The sequence below is a fragment of the Halichoeres trimaculatus genome, unplaced genomic scaffold (genome assembly GCF_033239565.1).
Source record: "Halichoeres trimaculatus isolate MK-OKI-2021-1 unplaced genomic scaffold, fHalTri1.1 fHalTri1_scaffold_13, whole genome shotgun sequence".
Lineage (NCBI taxonomy): Eukaryota > Metazoa > Chordata > Actinopteri > Labriformes > Labridae > Halichoeres > Halichoeres trimaculatus.
Genome location: NW_027437191.1, coordinates 26989863 through 27005085, shown reverse-complemented (window position 1 = coordinate 27005085; position 15223 = coordinate 26989863). Strand labels below are relative to the sequence as shown.

The following is a 15223-nucleotide window of genomic DNA, read 5'->3' as shown; positions in this document are numbered from 1 at the left end:
GTTTTCAAATCAAAAATCAGAAAACAAGTAACGGTCTATTTTTTGCTGTCTTGATATTTTTTTCAAATTAAAATTAGAATATGAGAGAATGGAATTATAATGGGATTTTTAATACGTGTATGGTTCCTTCTTTTGTCATTCTGTTTCAAAACAAAATCAAAAAAAAACAAAAAAACGGCCTTGTTTTTTAGTTTTTCTGTTTTAAAACCAAAACGGAAAAACAGAATTACTGAAAAACAGAAAAACACGTTTTTTCTGTCCTGGTTTTAAAAATGAAAAAACAAAAAATAATAAAAGACTGTGTCAAAATTGCTTGTGTGATATTTTGATATTAAATGTGAACTTTCTATATAGAAAACATCAGAATTGCAGGGAAAATAAAACATTAACAAGGTTTATTCATTTAATTTTTTCAAGTTTGGCAGGCCGGATTAAAACATGTAACGGGCCACATGTGGCCCCCGGGCCGTAGTTTGCCCATGCCTGCCTATGTGAAAGTAAAGTCAAAGTGGAGAAAAAGTTGAACCAGAAATGGTAGAGGAAAAAGTAGAAGTAGAAGAAAATTCAGCCTCAGCATTTCAACATAGTTTGCAATGAATTCCAAATGTAATGTTTCAGTAAATAAAAAAGCTGTTGAGCTACACTTTGAGTCTTATTTGCATTATGATCCCAATGAAACACGCCTGATTAAATGGCTTCGACACATTTCTTTAAAAAAAGGAGTTTATTTCATAGTGTGACCATTCAAAAATAAATACAGTCATGGCAGCATGGCCAGGAAAATAAAAATTAAATATAAATTTAAAATAATGCAAGAAATTCTGCTAAACTAGCACAAACAGCCTAAGTATGTGTTCAGGATGTGCTCAAGTTTCCTTGATGCCATGTCTTACACAAGAAGGGGACCAAACAAGAAAATCAGTGCCGTCAATTTAAAAATAGTCTTGAGAGATTGGGACACCTGGATCACCTGTATGTTGACTAAACTGAAGTGTAACTCTCTCCCAGTCTCTGATTCTTAGTAACACATAAACATTCACCATTGCTGACACCAACATCAAATGCAGTTTGTTTAATGAACTTAAATATTCCTTTGGGAACACAAAAGAAAAAACATATCAAAACATTTCTCTATACCGTTAAACCTCTCAGGATTATAAGCATGTGAGACAGAGGAGACACACCTGAGGCTGACAAAGTGCAGTTTAGTAGAAAGTTCAAACAAAGTTTAACTGAAGGGAGACAAACTGATTTGTAAAAGAAAGTTGTGGTTGGAGGGTGTATTGTTGCGTTTGTCATACGTCACATTCCCAGTCTGGGAGGAAAAGTTCAGCTACATTTTGTTTGTCAAAAGTCCCGCACCAGAGGCGTTTTCTTTTTTGAATACTTTAAATCATGCCAGCCAGCCAAGGGGGGAGAAAGAGACCGATGGTCCCGAGCAGGCACACGATAATGAACATCCACAGGAAGATGCGGTCAATCACCATAGCAACGTACTTCCAGTCCTCTTTCACCTGTGAGGAGAACAAAGAAAGAGACAAAGAGAAGACAAGAGGAGTTACTGTTAGAGATGTGTGCTTATTGTCTGTGTACACATCCAACAGTTTGAAAGGAATTGTTATCTGGAGTGTTGTCGGCCAGCTGGCAAAGTGAGATCAAAACTGTCTCTAGTTTTACTCTGTTTGGGTCTTAATCGACTCCTGAGGGGATTCTCTGAACATCATACTCTAACAGCTTGTTTCTTTCTGTGTTATCATCATATTGGAGCAGGGCAGGTGCTGCACTGTCTTAGATGAACTTCTGAACTTGAAAAAGCTCCCAGCTGTGGCTGAGGATCATGATATGAGAGCAGCAGGACTGAACTGACCTGACAAATGAATGATGTATGAAATGCTGTCAAAAGGGGGCGCTGCATATTAAGACAGCATATTCATAAGGGTTAATCTACTATAATCTCAACATCAAATTACACCATGCCTGCAATATACTAATTGTCGTAGAGATGGGCCAAAACCCCTCATTAACAGAAAATGTGCAATCACCAAAATGGTTGTTAAGCCATATTTAAGCAAAATTTCCAACAAAATCAGGTTTTAGCTTCTTGAATTCTTAATTTACACCTGTTAATGATGCATAAATGTTTTTTTGTTAGGTTCAAGACTATGATTCAGCAAAATATCCTACAAAAACATCCTGATGGGTCGTTTTTGTGGAAGTATTCGTGTAATGTAGTTTTAGTTACTTACTCTTTACTCAACCCAACAAATCCCAAATCAACAAATAGCTTCATATTTTGAAGACAGCTAATAGCAGAATAACTCCATCAGAGTTCATGTGGCATCGGAGTAAAGAAGAAATTTTGAGATATTCTTTTTCTACATGATTTTATCCAAAATTTTGCAACAATTACTGCAGATTTGTACAAAAATGGATCAGGAAGGCATCATTCAAGCTTTCCAAATGGGTTCAGATCCTCACTTTCGGAACCACTGGTGTAGTTTCTGAGCTCACCAACTTGAAAATCCTGTTTTCTAAACCAGACGTTCACCGGAGTGGGGGTCAGGAAGCACCTTTCAAACTCAAATACTATACAAAGTTGCATATTTTACCCATTATCCTAAAAATATGAACGCAAATGGTGGCTAAACTTGATATAAAACAATCCAAAGAGAAACTGTTTGATCCACTGACTGTGTCTAGAGGTGGAGAGAGTGGCTTCACCGTTTACTGTTGTACGGTTTTGAAACCAAAATACCCATGTCACAGGCGCTGCCATTGGCAGTCATCTGCACAGTAGAAGCTATGAATGAATCTGAATGGAGCCGGGTACAAAAATAACATTTTTTTTTTTCGTTCGAGACTCTGATCTCCTCTTGGCTCTCGCTTCAGGATGGGTACCTTTCACATCTGAAACGATGAGGTACCTGGCAATTGGTACCGCTACTCAATGGTGCCAATATTCGGTACTTTTTGGTGTTTATGTGGTACAAATATCATATTTTTTATTAATAAAATCTCTTTTTTTTTCAATTTAACATATTTATTTTTTCAATACATATCCTTGCAATGCTGTGTTCATGTCCAGCATGGAAAATGGCCCACTCTTCCTCTCCCTCACAGTCACCAGGATGCACATAGGTACCTATACATGGTACCTTTTGATTTTACGTGGATCAGTGCCTGGTACTTTTGACAGAATTCAGTCGATAACTAAAAAAGTACCTAACTCAGTACCCATCCCTATTCTCTTTTCCAACATATTTTCCAATTCCTGAAAAAATACAGAAGACCGGCAGCTGTGAATCATCATTAAACATGATGTAAAGCCTTGTTTTTAACCTCTTATAACTAATGAAAATGAAACTTTTCATTAAAAAAGGGACTTGGATACAAGGCAGCCAAATGATATATTCAAATCACTACAACAATCGAAAGTGAGAAACAGTTCTACGAGGTGTATAATAGTTTTTTAAAGTTTGACCTCAGCCCATCTGGAAAGACTGAGGAGATGGATTTTTTGACCTATACTGCAGCCAGCCACCAGGGGGAGCAGTTTTTGTGGGGACCTCACTTTGAGCTGAGCAAGATGACGTCCATTTTTTCATGGTTTGATCCGTTTTCCACATTTCTTTGTTGACCCCTGAGTTGACTCAGCCAGGATAGTGACAGTATGAGTGGTGATACATTAATTAAGGAATCATAGCAATAACGGACAAAGGTAGTCCAATTTCCAACCAATCAGTTAAATTAAGTAATTTCAGGCTTCTTTTCTGTTCATTACTGTCTGTTTTTGGATTGTTGTATTAGTATATTCCTGTGGCAGGGGCAACCCGTCTGGGGGGGCAATCTGTTAAGTTAGGAAGTCTGCCTTAACTACAACCTTGTATTAATTTTTTTCTATACTCAGTCCCTGCTCTAACAGAAGAAGGAAGCAGAGAATCATGAACCACAGAAGTAAGAATAAAAAGCATCTTTTGAGCATCATTCTGGTGACAGTGCATGTTTTCTTTCAGTGATACTCACGCTGAAGTCTGCGTCCTCGGCCCTCAGGTGGTCTGCGATGTAGTGCACCCCTTCCAGTGCTCGTATCACACTCGGTGAGAGCAGGAAGCTGGAGTCTGAAACAGAGTTCTCCACTTTAGCAGGCCTCTGAGTGGGGTTGAGCCTGCCCACTGCTATCTGTCTGATCGTCCCGTCCTGTCGGCTCAGGCTGTTCTGAGGAGTTTTCTGCTGTGGTGGAGGCGTCGACCCTGGAGGCCTTGGCGAAGGGGGTCGAAAGGAAAAGTATGACGTCAGCGTCCCCAGCTCCAGATCCTCGTAACTGCTCCTCTCAGCCTCCTCTGTGATCGTCCCGTCTCTGAGCCAGTTGGCCGAGGTGCTGAGGCAGTTACCTGATTTGAACCTGCCCTGCTGCCTCCGCTCGGCCGCCGCTTCCTGCTGGAGCAACAACAACCTGCGACGCCGGCCATCTGGCGCGGGCCGCCGCATGAAGAGCCAGCGTGGGATCAGGTCCAGGAACACTGAGTGGACCCAGCGGGGCATCTTGTGAGTGCTTGGAGAGCGATGGTGGACGTTGAGGACGAAGACGGTGATGACGATGGAGAGGGTGACAAATATCATGGTGAAGAGGAGATACTCGCCGATGAGTGGGATGACGAGGGATGTGGATGGGATAATCTCCGTGATGAGGAGGAGGAACACGGTGAGGGACAGCAGCACAGAGATGCAAAGAGTGATCTTCTCGCCACAGTCTGAGGGGAGGTAGAAAACCAGGACAGTCAGGCAGGAGATGAGCAGACAGGGGATGATGAGGTTGATGGTGTAGAACAAGGGAAGTCTCCTAATGATGAAGAAGTACGTGATGTCCGGGTAGATCTCATGGCAGCAGTCGTATTTCTTCGTGTTGTACGTCCCCACAGCGTTGATGATGGCCCATTCGCCGCTCTCCCAGTAGTTATTCAGGTCCACAGAGTTCTCGATCTGCTCCAGGTCGATCTTGGCCTTATCGTACGTCCAGGAGCCAAATTTCATCTTACAGTTCTGCTGATCGAAGGGGAAGAAGGTGACGTCGATGCTGCAGGAGCTTTTGTAGATGGCAGGAGGAACCCAGCGAACCTTGCCGGTGTGAAAGAGATGAGCTTTGGTCATGTGGGTCACGGCGAACTCACCGTCGGCGCTGGGAGAGCAGATTGTCAGTATTAGTGAAATCTACGCAGGAGAAAACAATCACATCCTGCAGTCTGAGAGCTTCCAATTCCCAATCTCCAACTCAGATCTTATTATTCACTTTTAAACTTCCCAGCCAGGAGTTTCCTGATCTCTGAGTAATAATCTCTTCCAGTTATCTCTCCTTCATTCATCCCTTTGGTGGTGTTAATAGTTTTTTCAGCTGGAAACCTAATCACGAGCACTTATCATTTCATCACTTACTCACCTTTTTTTAATTTCACCCACAGATTGTGATAAAAGTGACTCACGGAGAAGAACTCATCAATTCTCCCAGCCTCCTCTCTTTTCCCTGATAGATTAATCTCCAACAGAAGGAAAATGCTTTTAGATTTGTAATATTTAAAAATGTTTTCAAATACGCTCTCACATCACATTAATATAAGTATGACCATTGTGTTATTTCATAAGATGCATAAAATGAAAAATGTACACATTTGGCTGTGATTTCAAATCCTGATATGATACATTAGATATATTAAATGGAGTTCAGGGTTTCCCATGTCCACTAGATGGCACCATCTTCATTCCATAAGTCATCCAGGTAAAGGCCATACATTAAAATCCATTTGTTACTCTATGGGAAGGAAAGCTGTTTTCTTTTGTCTTTTGCAGCCTGAGCAACTCAGTGGAAACACATGGAGTATAACTCGTTGGATTTAAGAATAAATGGTTCCTAGATATTTTTATTGCCACTGTTTGTCATTTGAGCCATTTTCAATCCGTAGCACATTTACTGTTTGTTTTTTCATCTCTTGTGAGAGTCAACTGAACAATTTTGTTATGAGAAAACAAGTAAGCAATAAAATAACTGTGCAATTATTGTGGTGGTTTCTTGGACATTTGTGGAACAGTAACTAGAACTGACAAGAAATCAAAGGGCATTCAGGCCTCCAAGTCAAAATATATTATATTCAAGCAAAAAACCTATCCGTTGGCACCACTGCCACATTTTGAAAAAATACAATCTATTGAGCTTTGAAAGCTTCATGCAGTTTTCTTTCCTTAAATTAGTTTTTAAATGTATCAATGATCTTGCCCCTGAACCCTTATCCAAATTTATTCAAAGACAGAACAGCAGCAGAGTTACAAGAAGCAAGGTGAATGGAACCTGTCGCATACAAAAATGTAAGTCAACATTTGGACAGTCAGCTTTCTCTTTTAAAGGCTCTAAACTCTGGAATTCATTATCAACCTAAGTCAAATTAATCACAGACTTAAAACTCGTCTCTACAAAGGTCAAGTGTTGGCTAAAAGCAAATCAGAACTGTTATTCTTAGTTTGCCACATTTTTTGATGTGAACGTGTATTTTGTTGTTGTTTTGTAAACTTTTTGATTAAATATTGTTCATTTTCTGACTTTTAAAGGCCCAACTAGGGACAAGAGTTGGAAATTAGCATTTGCTATAAACTCTCTGTGCAGCACATCAGACTCATACTTAGTGATGGAACTATGTTAAACTGCATCGTCCCTATTGAATAAATAAATTCAATTCAATTCAATTTCTGTCTTTGATCTCAGATTTTCTGTCTGATCTTAAAATTGTAACTTTGATGTCAGATTTCTGTCTATATCTTAGAATTTCAAACCCAGAATTCTGTCTTGATCTCAGAAAATAGTTTTCTGACTATTGTTACTATGTTCCTAGAGGTCTTACTTTTATTTTAGAATTCTGAATTTGAAGTTATGAAAAAAAATTGGTATATCTTTTGTTCATACTGGTCCGACCTCCCAAAATAATCCATTCATCCATCCTGTGGCTGGAGCCTTTCTCAGCTGTCATTGGGCGAGAGGCAGGGTACGCCCTGGACTGGTTGCCAGCCAAACGCAGGGCTGACACAAAGACAGACAACCATTTACGCACACACTCACACCTAGGGACAATTTAGAGTGCTCAATTAACCTGGTGAGCATGTTTTTGGACTGTGGGAGGAAGCTGGAGTACCTGGAGAGATCCCACGCGTGCATGGGGAGCTCCCAAAATAAGTTATTTAAAGTATTATCTGTCTGACCCCGCTGCCCCCCAAAAAATCATGTTAGGCCTTGTGTAAATATGTGAACAACTTAATCTAAAGTCAGGCTTACTTGTTGTAAAGCACGATGTCTGGTACCCATATGAGCTCCGATGGAACTCTTATGGATGTCACGTTGTCGTAGTCAGATGGTCTCCAGCTTAGTTTGTAGTCATTCCACTCCTGAGAAACACATAAATATGTTTAAAAGTGTTGTATATTCTTTACCCGTGGTATAAATGACCTGATACTAAAAGCCCAGAGCTTTGTAGAAGAACGCGGTTATAGTCTCTGTGCTTACGTAAAAGCTTCTGACCTGTTTAAGCCACACGTTAGTCGTCATCATCTGGTTCTTCTCATCCTGGCAGACAGACAGAGAGACAGACAGGCAGAGGAGGAGAGACAGGCAGAGTGAGTTAAAGCTGTCAACACTGTGTTCAGGGCCCGAAGAATAAATGTGAGAGGTTTTTGGAGTTTTGTCAAAGGGAGCCCAAAAATAGGCCCCAGCGACTTGACATCAGTGCTTTGATGGATGTAAAGTGTTCTGTGACTGTGACGGGGCGGGGGGGAGCAAAATCCAGTTCTCCAAGTTTGTTTTTTTCAGCTGTGCATAAAAATGCCAAAGCATAGTGTTGAAAAATCACATATAGAAAAAAACTTTTAAGAGAAAGAGGCAAAAGTTGTGGCTCCTAAAATAATTAATAATAAACTGTGCCAATTAAAGCTAAAGGATGAAGCAGATACTCTGAAAAATGAAATAAAATATTAAAGTGAGTTTGTCTGATTGTATCATACAAAAACAATAGAAACTGACACATATTTACCTTTTCTTGCTTGTAAAGGTATAAAGAACTTAGAAAAACATCAACTTATGTCCTCATAAAGTCACATTTTGTTAATCTTCTGGTAAACCAGCATAAATGTTTGCCATTAGTTCCTATTGATGCAGTCAATTTCCATTGAGGAGGAAAAATCCACACTGTTATCATTAAATCAAACCTGCTGAATATGTATTATCCCAATCATTACTGTATTGCCGGTATTTTGTCAAAGACATAAACAACCATGAATCTATCACCATTCGGTCAAATGATATTCATTTTAATAGCACAAAGCATATTGTTTTTTTTTAGCAAACTGTTTTAAAGCAGGAAGCAAAGATCTCAGATAAGACTTACATACATCAATGTTTATTTAAGAAGATACCAGAGGAGTGTAGATTTTGAAAAATGTGTTTTATAAATTAAACTGTTTAATGTTTTATGGCTCAAATCACAGTGAAACTGTGAATTTTAATAGTTAATGGCATTAAATTACACTTCTTATTATATCGGAAATGGATTTTTTTCCCAATTGTAATGACCTCTGAACTGATGAAGACTTTGTTTACGATTGCCCCTCCGCGCGTTGTCATGTAGCCTACAATGAGCACTGCGCATGTGCGGAGGGGCAATCGTAAACAAAGTTTTCGTCAGTTCAGAGGTCAGTACAGTCACACAGCGCTGTCTGGAGTGACACTACTGCAGCAGACGACTATGATGGAATATTGGTGAAAAACACGAGTTTTGGGACGATTAATGCAGTTTTAGGAGCGCGCTATCTGTGCCCCGATGGATCCCATTATACGGACGTCCGCTGCACGATTTTGGATCTAAATATCTCCTGAAGCACTGCTTAGATCAGGAAAACCTTCTGGGTGAGTATTTTGTTCTACTTCATTCTATAAACAATGTAAAAGCTGTATAAACCAAACTTATCCTTTAAAGCTGTTGCCCATTGACATCACTCTGCCCAGCTGCACCTTCATGCTTAGCTCAATCTAAAAGTACTTACGTGAGTGCTGCATTTAATGATTAACTATTGTTTTTCCAAGGACATGTAACTTTTGCTTTTTGAGCTTAACAAGCCTGAATTTTTATGAATTTATAATTTGTTTGTTTTTTAATATCACAGCAGCAGCAGGAAGACACTGCAGCAGCTTAGCTACACACTTCCATAAGGGACAAATTATGAGTATGTTTCTGACTGTGAATACATCCAAATGAATGTGTTATCTCTTCTTTGACAACAGCCCAACTCAAAGTTTTCCCCCTGTTAGTCTTGATGTTGTTAATAACAATCCACTCACCACATCAATGAGCTGAGCTATGGACAATCCAAACTTGACGATGACCACATCTGAAATGTTTGGCACGGGTCTGGACCACTTGTTGTATCCAGCGAACAGCGTCTTGAAGAGGTCATCCTCAGCGTGGGAGTGGGTCTTATCCTGACAAAAAACTTCAAATATAACATCAATATTTAATTCATTAAGTAACCCCTTTATTACAGATTACAACTTTCACACAGGAGACTAAGAATGAGGGTACTGGAATACTGTCTAAACTGTTTTATGAACTCTAAGCGGTTGAAATTCATTGGTTTACCACAAATATAACATAACAACACACAGAAGTGGAAGAAGAGGACACAAGTTGCCCACTAAGGCTGGGATCACATCCCAAACCCTCTCATCTAAGTCTCCTCTAATCCTCACCTAACAAACTGAAGTGGATCCGGCTGAAATGACCAAAGAAGCACGGTTAAGGTTGTGAACAGCTCATGTTCCATCAAAGAAGTCCACTCAATGTGTTGGACTTCCTCAAAACAAACCATCAAATCTCTTAATCTGAACCCTTGAACAGGTCGTCTGCTGAAGTCTGCTGAAGTGAGCAAGGTGAGACAGACAGGAAAAGTATCTCTTCTCCTCCTCTCCCTTCTTTAACTCTTATGTTTCATTATTATGTTTGTGTGGCTTCTTATTAATCGTTACTTAATCAAATTTATTTTAAATATGAAATCAAGCTGTGTTATCTTTCAGCAGAATAAAAAGCCTGGAAATTGACAGGAATCCCGTCCCTGGGGGATTACCGCTTCCACCTTAATCAGTGCAGTCAGAGTCAATTACACACATCATTACTTGCTAGTGTTAAGTGGAGGTGAGCTAATTTCTCACCAGTGAAGGGTGTTTATTGTCAAGCTGCCTGTCACTCTGCTGCAACTGATGCATAAAACACCTCACAGTGTTTGGACTGCGTATAAACGCCACTTACTGTTTACATTTCTGCAAATTTTAATATTTAGACACTTAATATTAGGAAGTTTTAAAAGAGATGAAAAACACGCAACACTACTAACACTTTTGATAAGGTTTTCTAAGTTTATTCTACATTTCTGTTTCTGGGCATTATAAAGCATGCACTTTAATTGTTAGTAGATCATTTTATCATCAGGCAACAGTATCAGCTACCTCTGGATATCTGGTTGGCCACCCTGTCCAGCCACCCCAAGCAGAGCTGTTTATAAGTATTTGCCGCCTGGAGTTTTAAAACAAGGATGTCCGGAGACAGATTTTTTTTACTTCCGATTTTTCAAGACATGTTTTGCGGATACTGGTCTGATACCTTTCTCTGATAAATCTGGTACTGCGTTTGGCGATTGCGTGGTAAATGACAAATCATATTTGTTGCACTGAAGTGAGCCCTGCTGGTTCCTCCTTGAAGAACATTCATTTTACAAATGTTGCAAGATGCTGTTTTACCATCATTGCTTTCCAAAGAGAAGTAGTCCCACACAGCGGTCATGTTTGCAACTTTGTTTGATTTACAGCAGCCGTAAAGTGTGACATTGCTGAAAACATGTGAAAATTGTATCGGCCCAGATCACGTAACGAAATCTGATGCTATCTGATCCTCCCAAAATAGCCAAAACCTGAACCTCACGGACAATTAGATCAACCATTTTGACTATGAGTACCATGCATGTTGTTTGTAGTAAAATATGGGTAATAGTATATGTAGCAAAGTTAATCATACCGTTGCTCACTCTTTTTATTACAATCATGTAAGGCTGAGTCTGTGCCCCTACCTGGGACCCCCAAGAAAAGCTCCTAGATGTGCCCCTGCTAACCAGGGGCAGGGGTTGCAAATAAGTCATGACTGGACACCTGTATCTACGGCATCTACTTAAGATACTTTATGAAGCAACGTTCCATGCACTGGTCATCGTCAAATAGACATAAAATTAAAAAAAAATAAGTGTTACTTTATCCCGGTATTGTTGATCACAACTCCAAATCACACTGTGCTCATCAGAGTTACAGCCCCAGCTACTGGCAGGAGGGTGCATTACAACTCAGGTAGTAGGGGTGGGAGAAAAAATCAAAAATTGATATACCAGGGTTTTTTGTTCGACAATAATAAAATCAGGATTCTTTGACAAAAAATCTATTCGTTTTCTCAAATTCAAATTCTTCAATTTAGTTTTTGTTTATAAACTGGATTGAAAAAAAGTTTCCACTTTTCTCCAGCAGAGGGTGAAATGTTTCTCTCTGACTCAAGTGCTGTGCATTTTATGGGAAAATATGGCTCCTGTTTATAGTCTGTAGACATTATCATCGCCATTTAACTTTTTCACATGGTCTTAAAAAATGCAAAAATCACAATTTAAAGCGAATTGGTGCCCCCAAAAAAATTGTAATAGAATCGAATCATGATTAAGCATATCGTCCCAGCCCTATCAGGTAAAACACATGACTGATTTTTTTGCTAATATTTCATCTAACTGACAAGAAATTCTTGGGCTGACTCTAGTGACACCATTAAACCATTTAGTCAATGTTGCTAACTCCTCTCATCTCTGTAAATAAACTTTGAAACGAAAGCTACAAGCTGGTTAGTTTAGCCGTACAATTTCCAATTATTTTGTTTCTCAACAGGCTGAAGCAACATATTGCTCTATCGAGGTATAACATATAGATTCTTTAGAGCCCTGACCTGCAACCTGTGTAATAGCAACATTATTTATCTCTTTTGCTTTACTGTAAGACATCCAAACCTCATCAGTCAGTAATTAAAAATCTTTAAAATCTACTGGGAGGCCATTAGGCTTACATACCATTAACACCCACTCCCTTTGGCTCCGTTTTTGACCCTACAAGGGTAAAATGCAACCTAATGAAGCATGCTCCTTTCAAGGATCTGAAAACAAGACCTTGAAGCACCTGTGCTTTGCAGCCATCATGGTCAAACACCCAAGGCCATATCAATACCTGTCTGTGAGTGAATTGTGGACCACATTGACGAGTATTTACACCCTCAAACTGGAGGAGAGGATAACCAGGGGGTGGTGTTTCAATGCTTCACAGAGCTAACCTGGGGGACACAGTCCATGCAAATCAGTCTGGATGATTTATTGCAAATGCTAATTATTTGGCTTGAGGGTGTTTTCAAAGAAAGCATTGAAAAGTAAGTAGATGCAACACGTCTATGAAACAGTTATCTGAAAAAAAAGTGGTCGGTGGGTATCATTATGCGAGGTGTAATTGTTTTAGCATTAGTAAAAAGGCATTAGGTGTGGTTAATTATACGAATTCAGAGGTAATTTACCGAGGAACACTTGGGCTCATCCCCTGCCATCATGCACTAATTTCATTCTGGCAAACAAGCAGGCACTAGAAACGTCTTATCTGTTCTTCTGACAGCCAGGGTGGTGCATGTTCATCTGGCCATGCACCTGGGATGTACCAGATGTGACGCTCAGAAAAAGGCTCTTGGGTACCACAGATCAAAGCTTCCTGCCAGCAGAGACTCGAAATGAGATGACACCTCCAACAGCCAACACGCTGGGCCGTGGATTTTGGCGCGTGGCCAAGCTCCTTGGCGAGGTGTATGAAACACTGACCAGTTTGGATGATCGAGTCAGCAGCTTCTCAGGCCAGAGGCACTTTGGTGAAATTGGGCTGTCAAATACTGATGAGTAAAAAGTTCACTAAAACATCAACATGCGACGATTTTTGCACGAGTGGACTAAAATTTCAGGAGCGGAGTTAGAAATCTGTCAGCGTCATAATGAGAAGCACTTTGGCACCAGATCAAGCACTTTAACATCTGATTACTGAACTGTGTCAAGACGGGGGGAGGGGACGGGGAGGCTACTTTGATATCACAGTATAGAGTGAGGTTTTATACCTTATTATGTGCACAAAAACCTTGTTGCATTCAAGTGAGTAGAAACTCAAACTCTAAAGCCCAAAACACAATGTTAAGGGATGTACAATAATAGATTCTCACTAACCTGACAGTATTTATGGACACATGGCCAATAAACGTACACAATACACACCTTTACATTCATTCATCTCTAACTTTGGTTGTGACAGTCTAATTGAGCAACAAAAATCTGAAACTAACGCATAATTTTATTGGCTGATAAAAGTGATATATGCTCTCAAATCAGACACTTTTGTTAGTAGAGAAGCAGAATAGCTGGTGAATGTGTAGGAGTACATGATTTGAGACCAAGCAAAAGTAGCAAACATTTTCTAAGAGATGAGAAGAATACGACCATCTTTTAAGAGGTTAAACCCATAAACGTACTTTAAAATGAACTATAAACATAAGCAAGAATTAATGAAGACTTTTAAAAACACTTAAATTCTGCTAGTAGCTTTGTCATTCAATATAAAATGCATATTCTTCGTGTCAATTTTTACATTTGTGAAGTTAAGGACACCTAACGGTCCGACAGGAGGAGAAAACATAGCAAGCTACTTCCGTTTATTTTCCGAGCGTTAGCTTGTACATCACCACTACAACTATGAATCAGGGGAGCCCAAACTGCTTCTAAAGTTAAATTTTTGAACACTTTAGTTATTTTCAAGCTGAAATCATTTTATTGAATTAAATTTAAAGGGAAAAAAAGCATTTGGGGTGTTTCAATCTGTTAAAACAAAAGTTCGAATGACAGAAGAGGTGTAGTGGCTAATTTTGTCACCCCAAGAAAACCGTGAGATTTTAGAGAAGTGCATTATGGGAGTTGTTAGTAAACGGGCGCAGGTGTTCAGATCGAAAACGGCAGCCAGTTTGTTTCCGCTTTATACTTTAAATAACTTGAATTAAAACACGATTCAAGATTATTCAAAAAGCTCTGACAGAGGAGTTGACGCCGGTTTGTTTAGATACGTCGACCCAAAATTAATTTTGTGGGTTTTTTTTTTATTATTATTATTTTGTTTTAGTAGCTACTTCGTAGGTCACCTAGCCTCGAGGAAATGTTTGGAAACCGCTTACCTGACCGAAACACGAGCAGTAAACAGAGAGCAGCCGTCTCCAAACAGAACAGGTGGTTTCGTCCCATTTTTCCTCCTCGCTGTCAGAAGTCCAACTTCACCGGAGAGCATGGAGGTGTTTCCGTCCGCTGCCACAACGTTACCCCGAAACCGTGATGTGTGAGCAAACTCTGTCATCTTCGCGACTGGGAGGCATATCAGGACAACTTCAGCACCACTGTCCCTACAGCTGCGTTTATATCTGTGGGCGGGGAGTAAGTATGACGATACTTTGGATGAATAACTTTGCTGTATGATGCTTCCAGCTCAGCTTGGGTAGACGTGCGCTACGAGGCTGTTCGCGCGCAGAGCCGGTGATATGTCCATCACCTGGTGCTGAATCAGGGAGATATGCTGTATCACCAACCTCCCGGTTTGTAAGAAAGAAAACAAAAGGAAGAAAGTACCAGACAAAACGTCCGTACTGTTGTTTCAGTGCAAATTATCCCCAAAAATCCACTTTTACGCACTGTGCCAAAAATATACGCGTCCTAAATGACCTTAACTGCAACTCTTGTATCCATATTGAATCAAATTAGCTCTTTCCATGATAGTTTTTGTGGATATTCTGTTTTTTCAAGTCCGAAAATCAACATCATCCACAGTGAGCAGCCTGAATGCAACTGAACACCTCGCGTCTTTCATCTGGTACCTTTTACAGTCCCTCCTCCCTCCCTGCTCTCTCTCTCTCTTTTACACACACACACACACACACACACACACACACACACACACACACACACACACACAGAGTATCCACAGCAAATATAGTAACTGATATGAATGTGAATATTTTGAATAACAACTCCTGTTGGATCACGTTTGATGCTTCTAAGT

At 39.9% G+C, this 15223-nt stretch overlaps 1 protein-coding gene across 1 annotated transcript; it reads right to left on the bottom strand.

Annotated features, from left to right (window-relative positions):
- Positions 1-725: 725 nt before the first annotated feature.
- chrna2b (cholinergic receptor, nicotinic, alpha 2b (neuronal)) lies at positions 726-15031 on the bottom strand. The gene is made up of 6 exons (XM_074685014.1): positions 14349-15031; positions 9368-9519; positions 7556-7600; positions 7313-7422; positions 4024-5176; positions 726-1514 (listed from the first exon to the last, which is right to left on the bottom strand). Exons 1-6 carry the CDS (start codon positions 14413-14415, stop codon positions 1389-1391), a joined length of 1653 nt encoding a protein of 550 aa, XP_074541115.1. The 5' UTR covers positions 14416-15031; the 3' UTR covers positions 726-1388.
- Between the last annotated feature and the right edge of the window lie 192 nt (positions 15032-15223).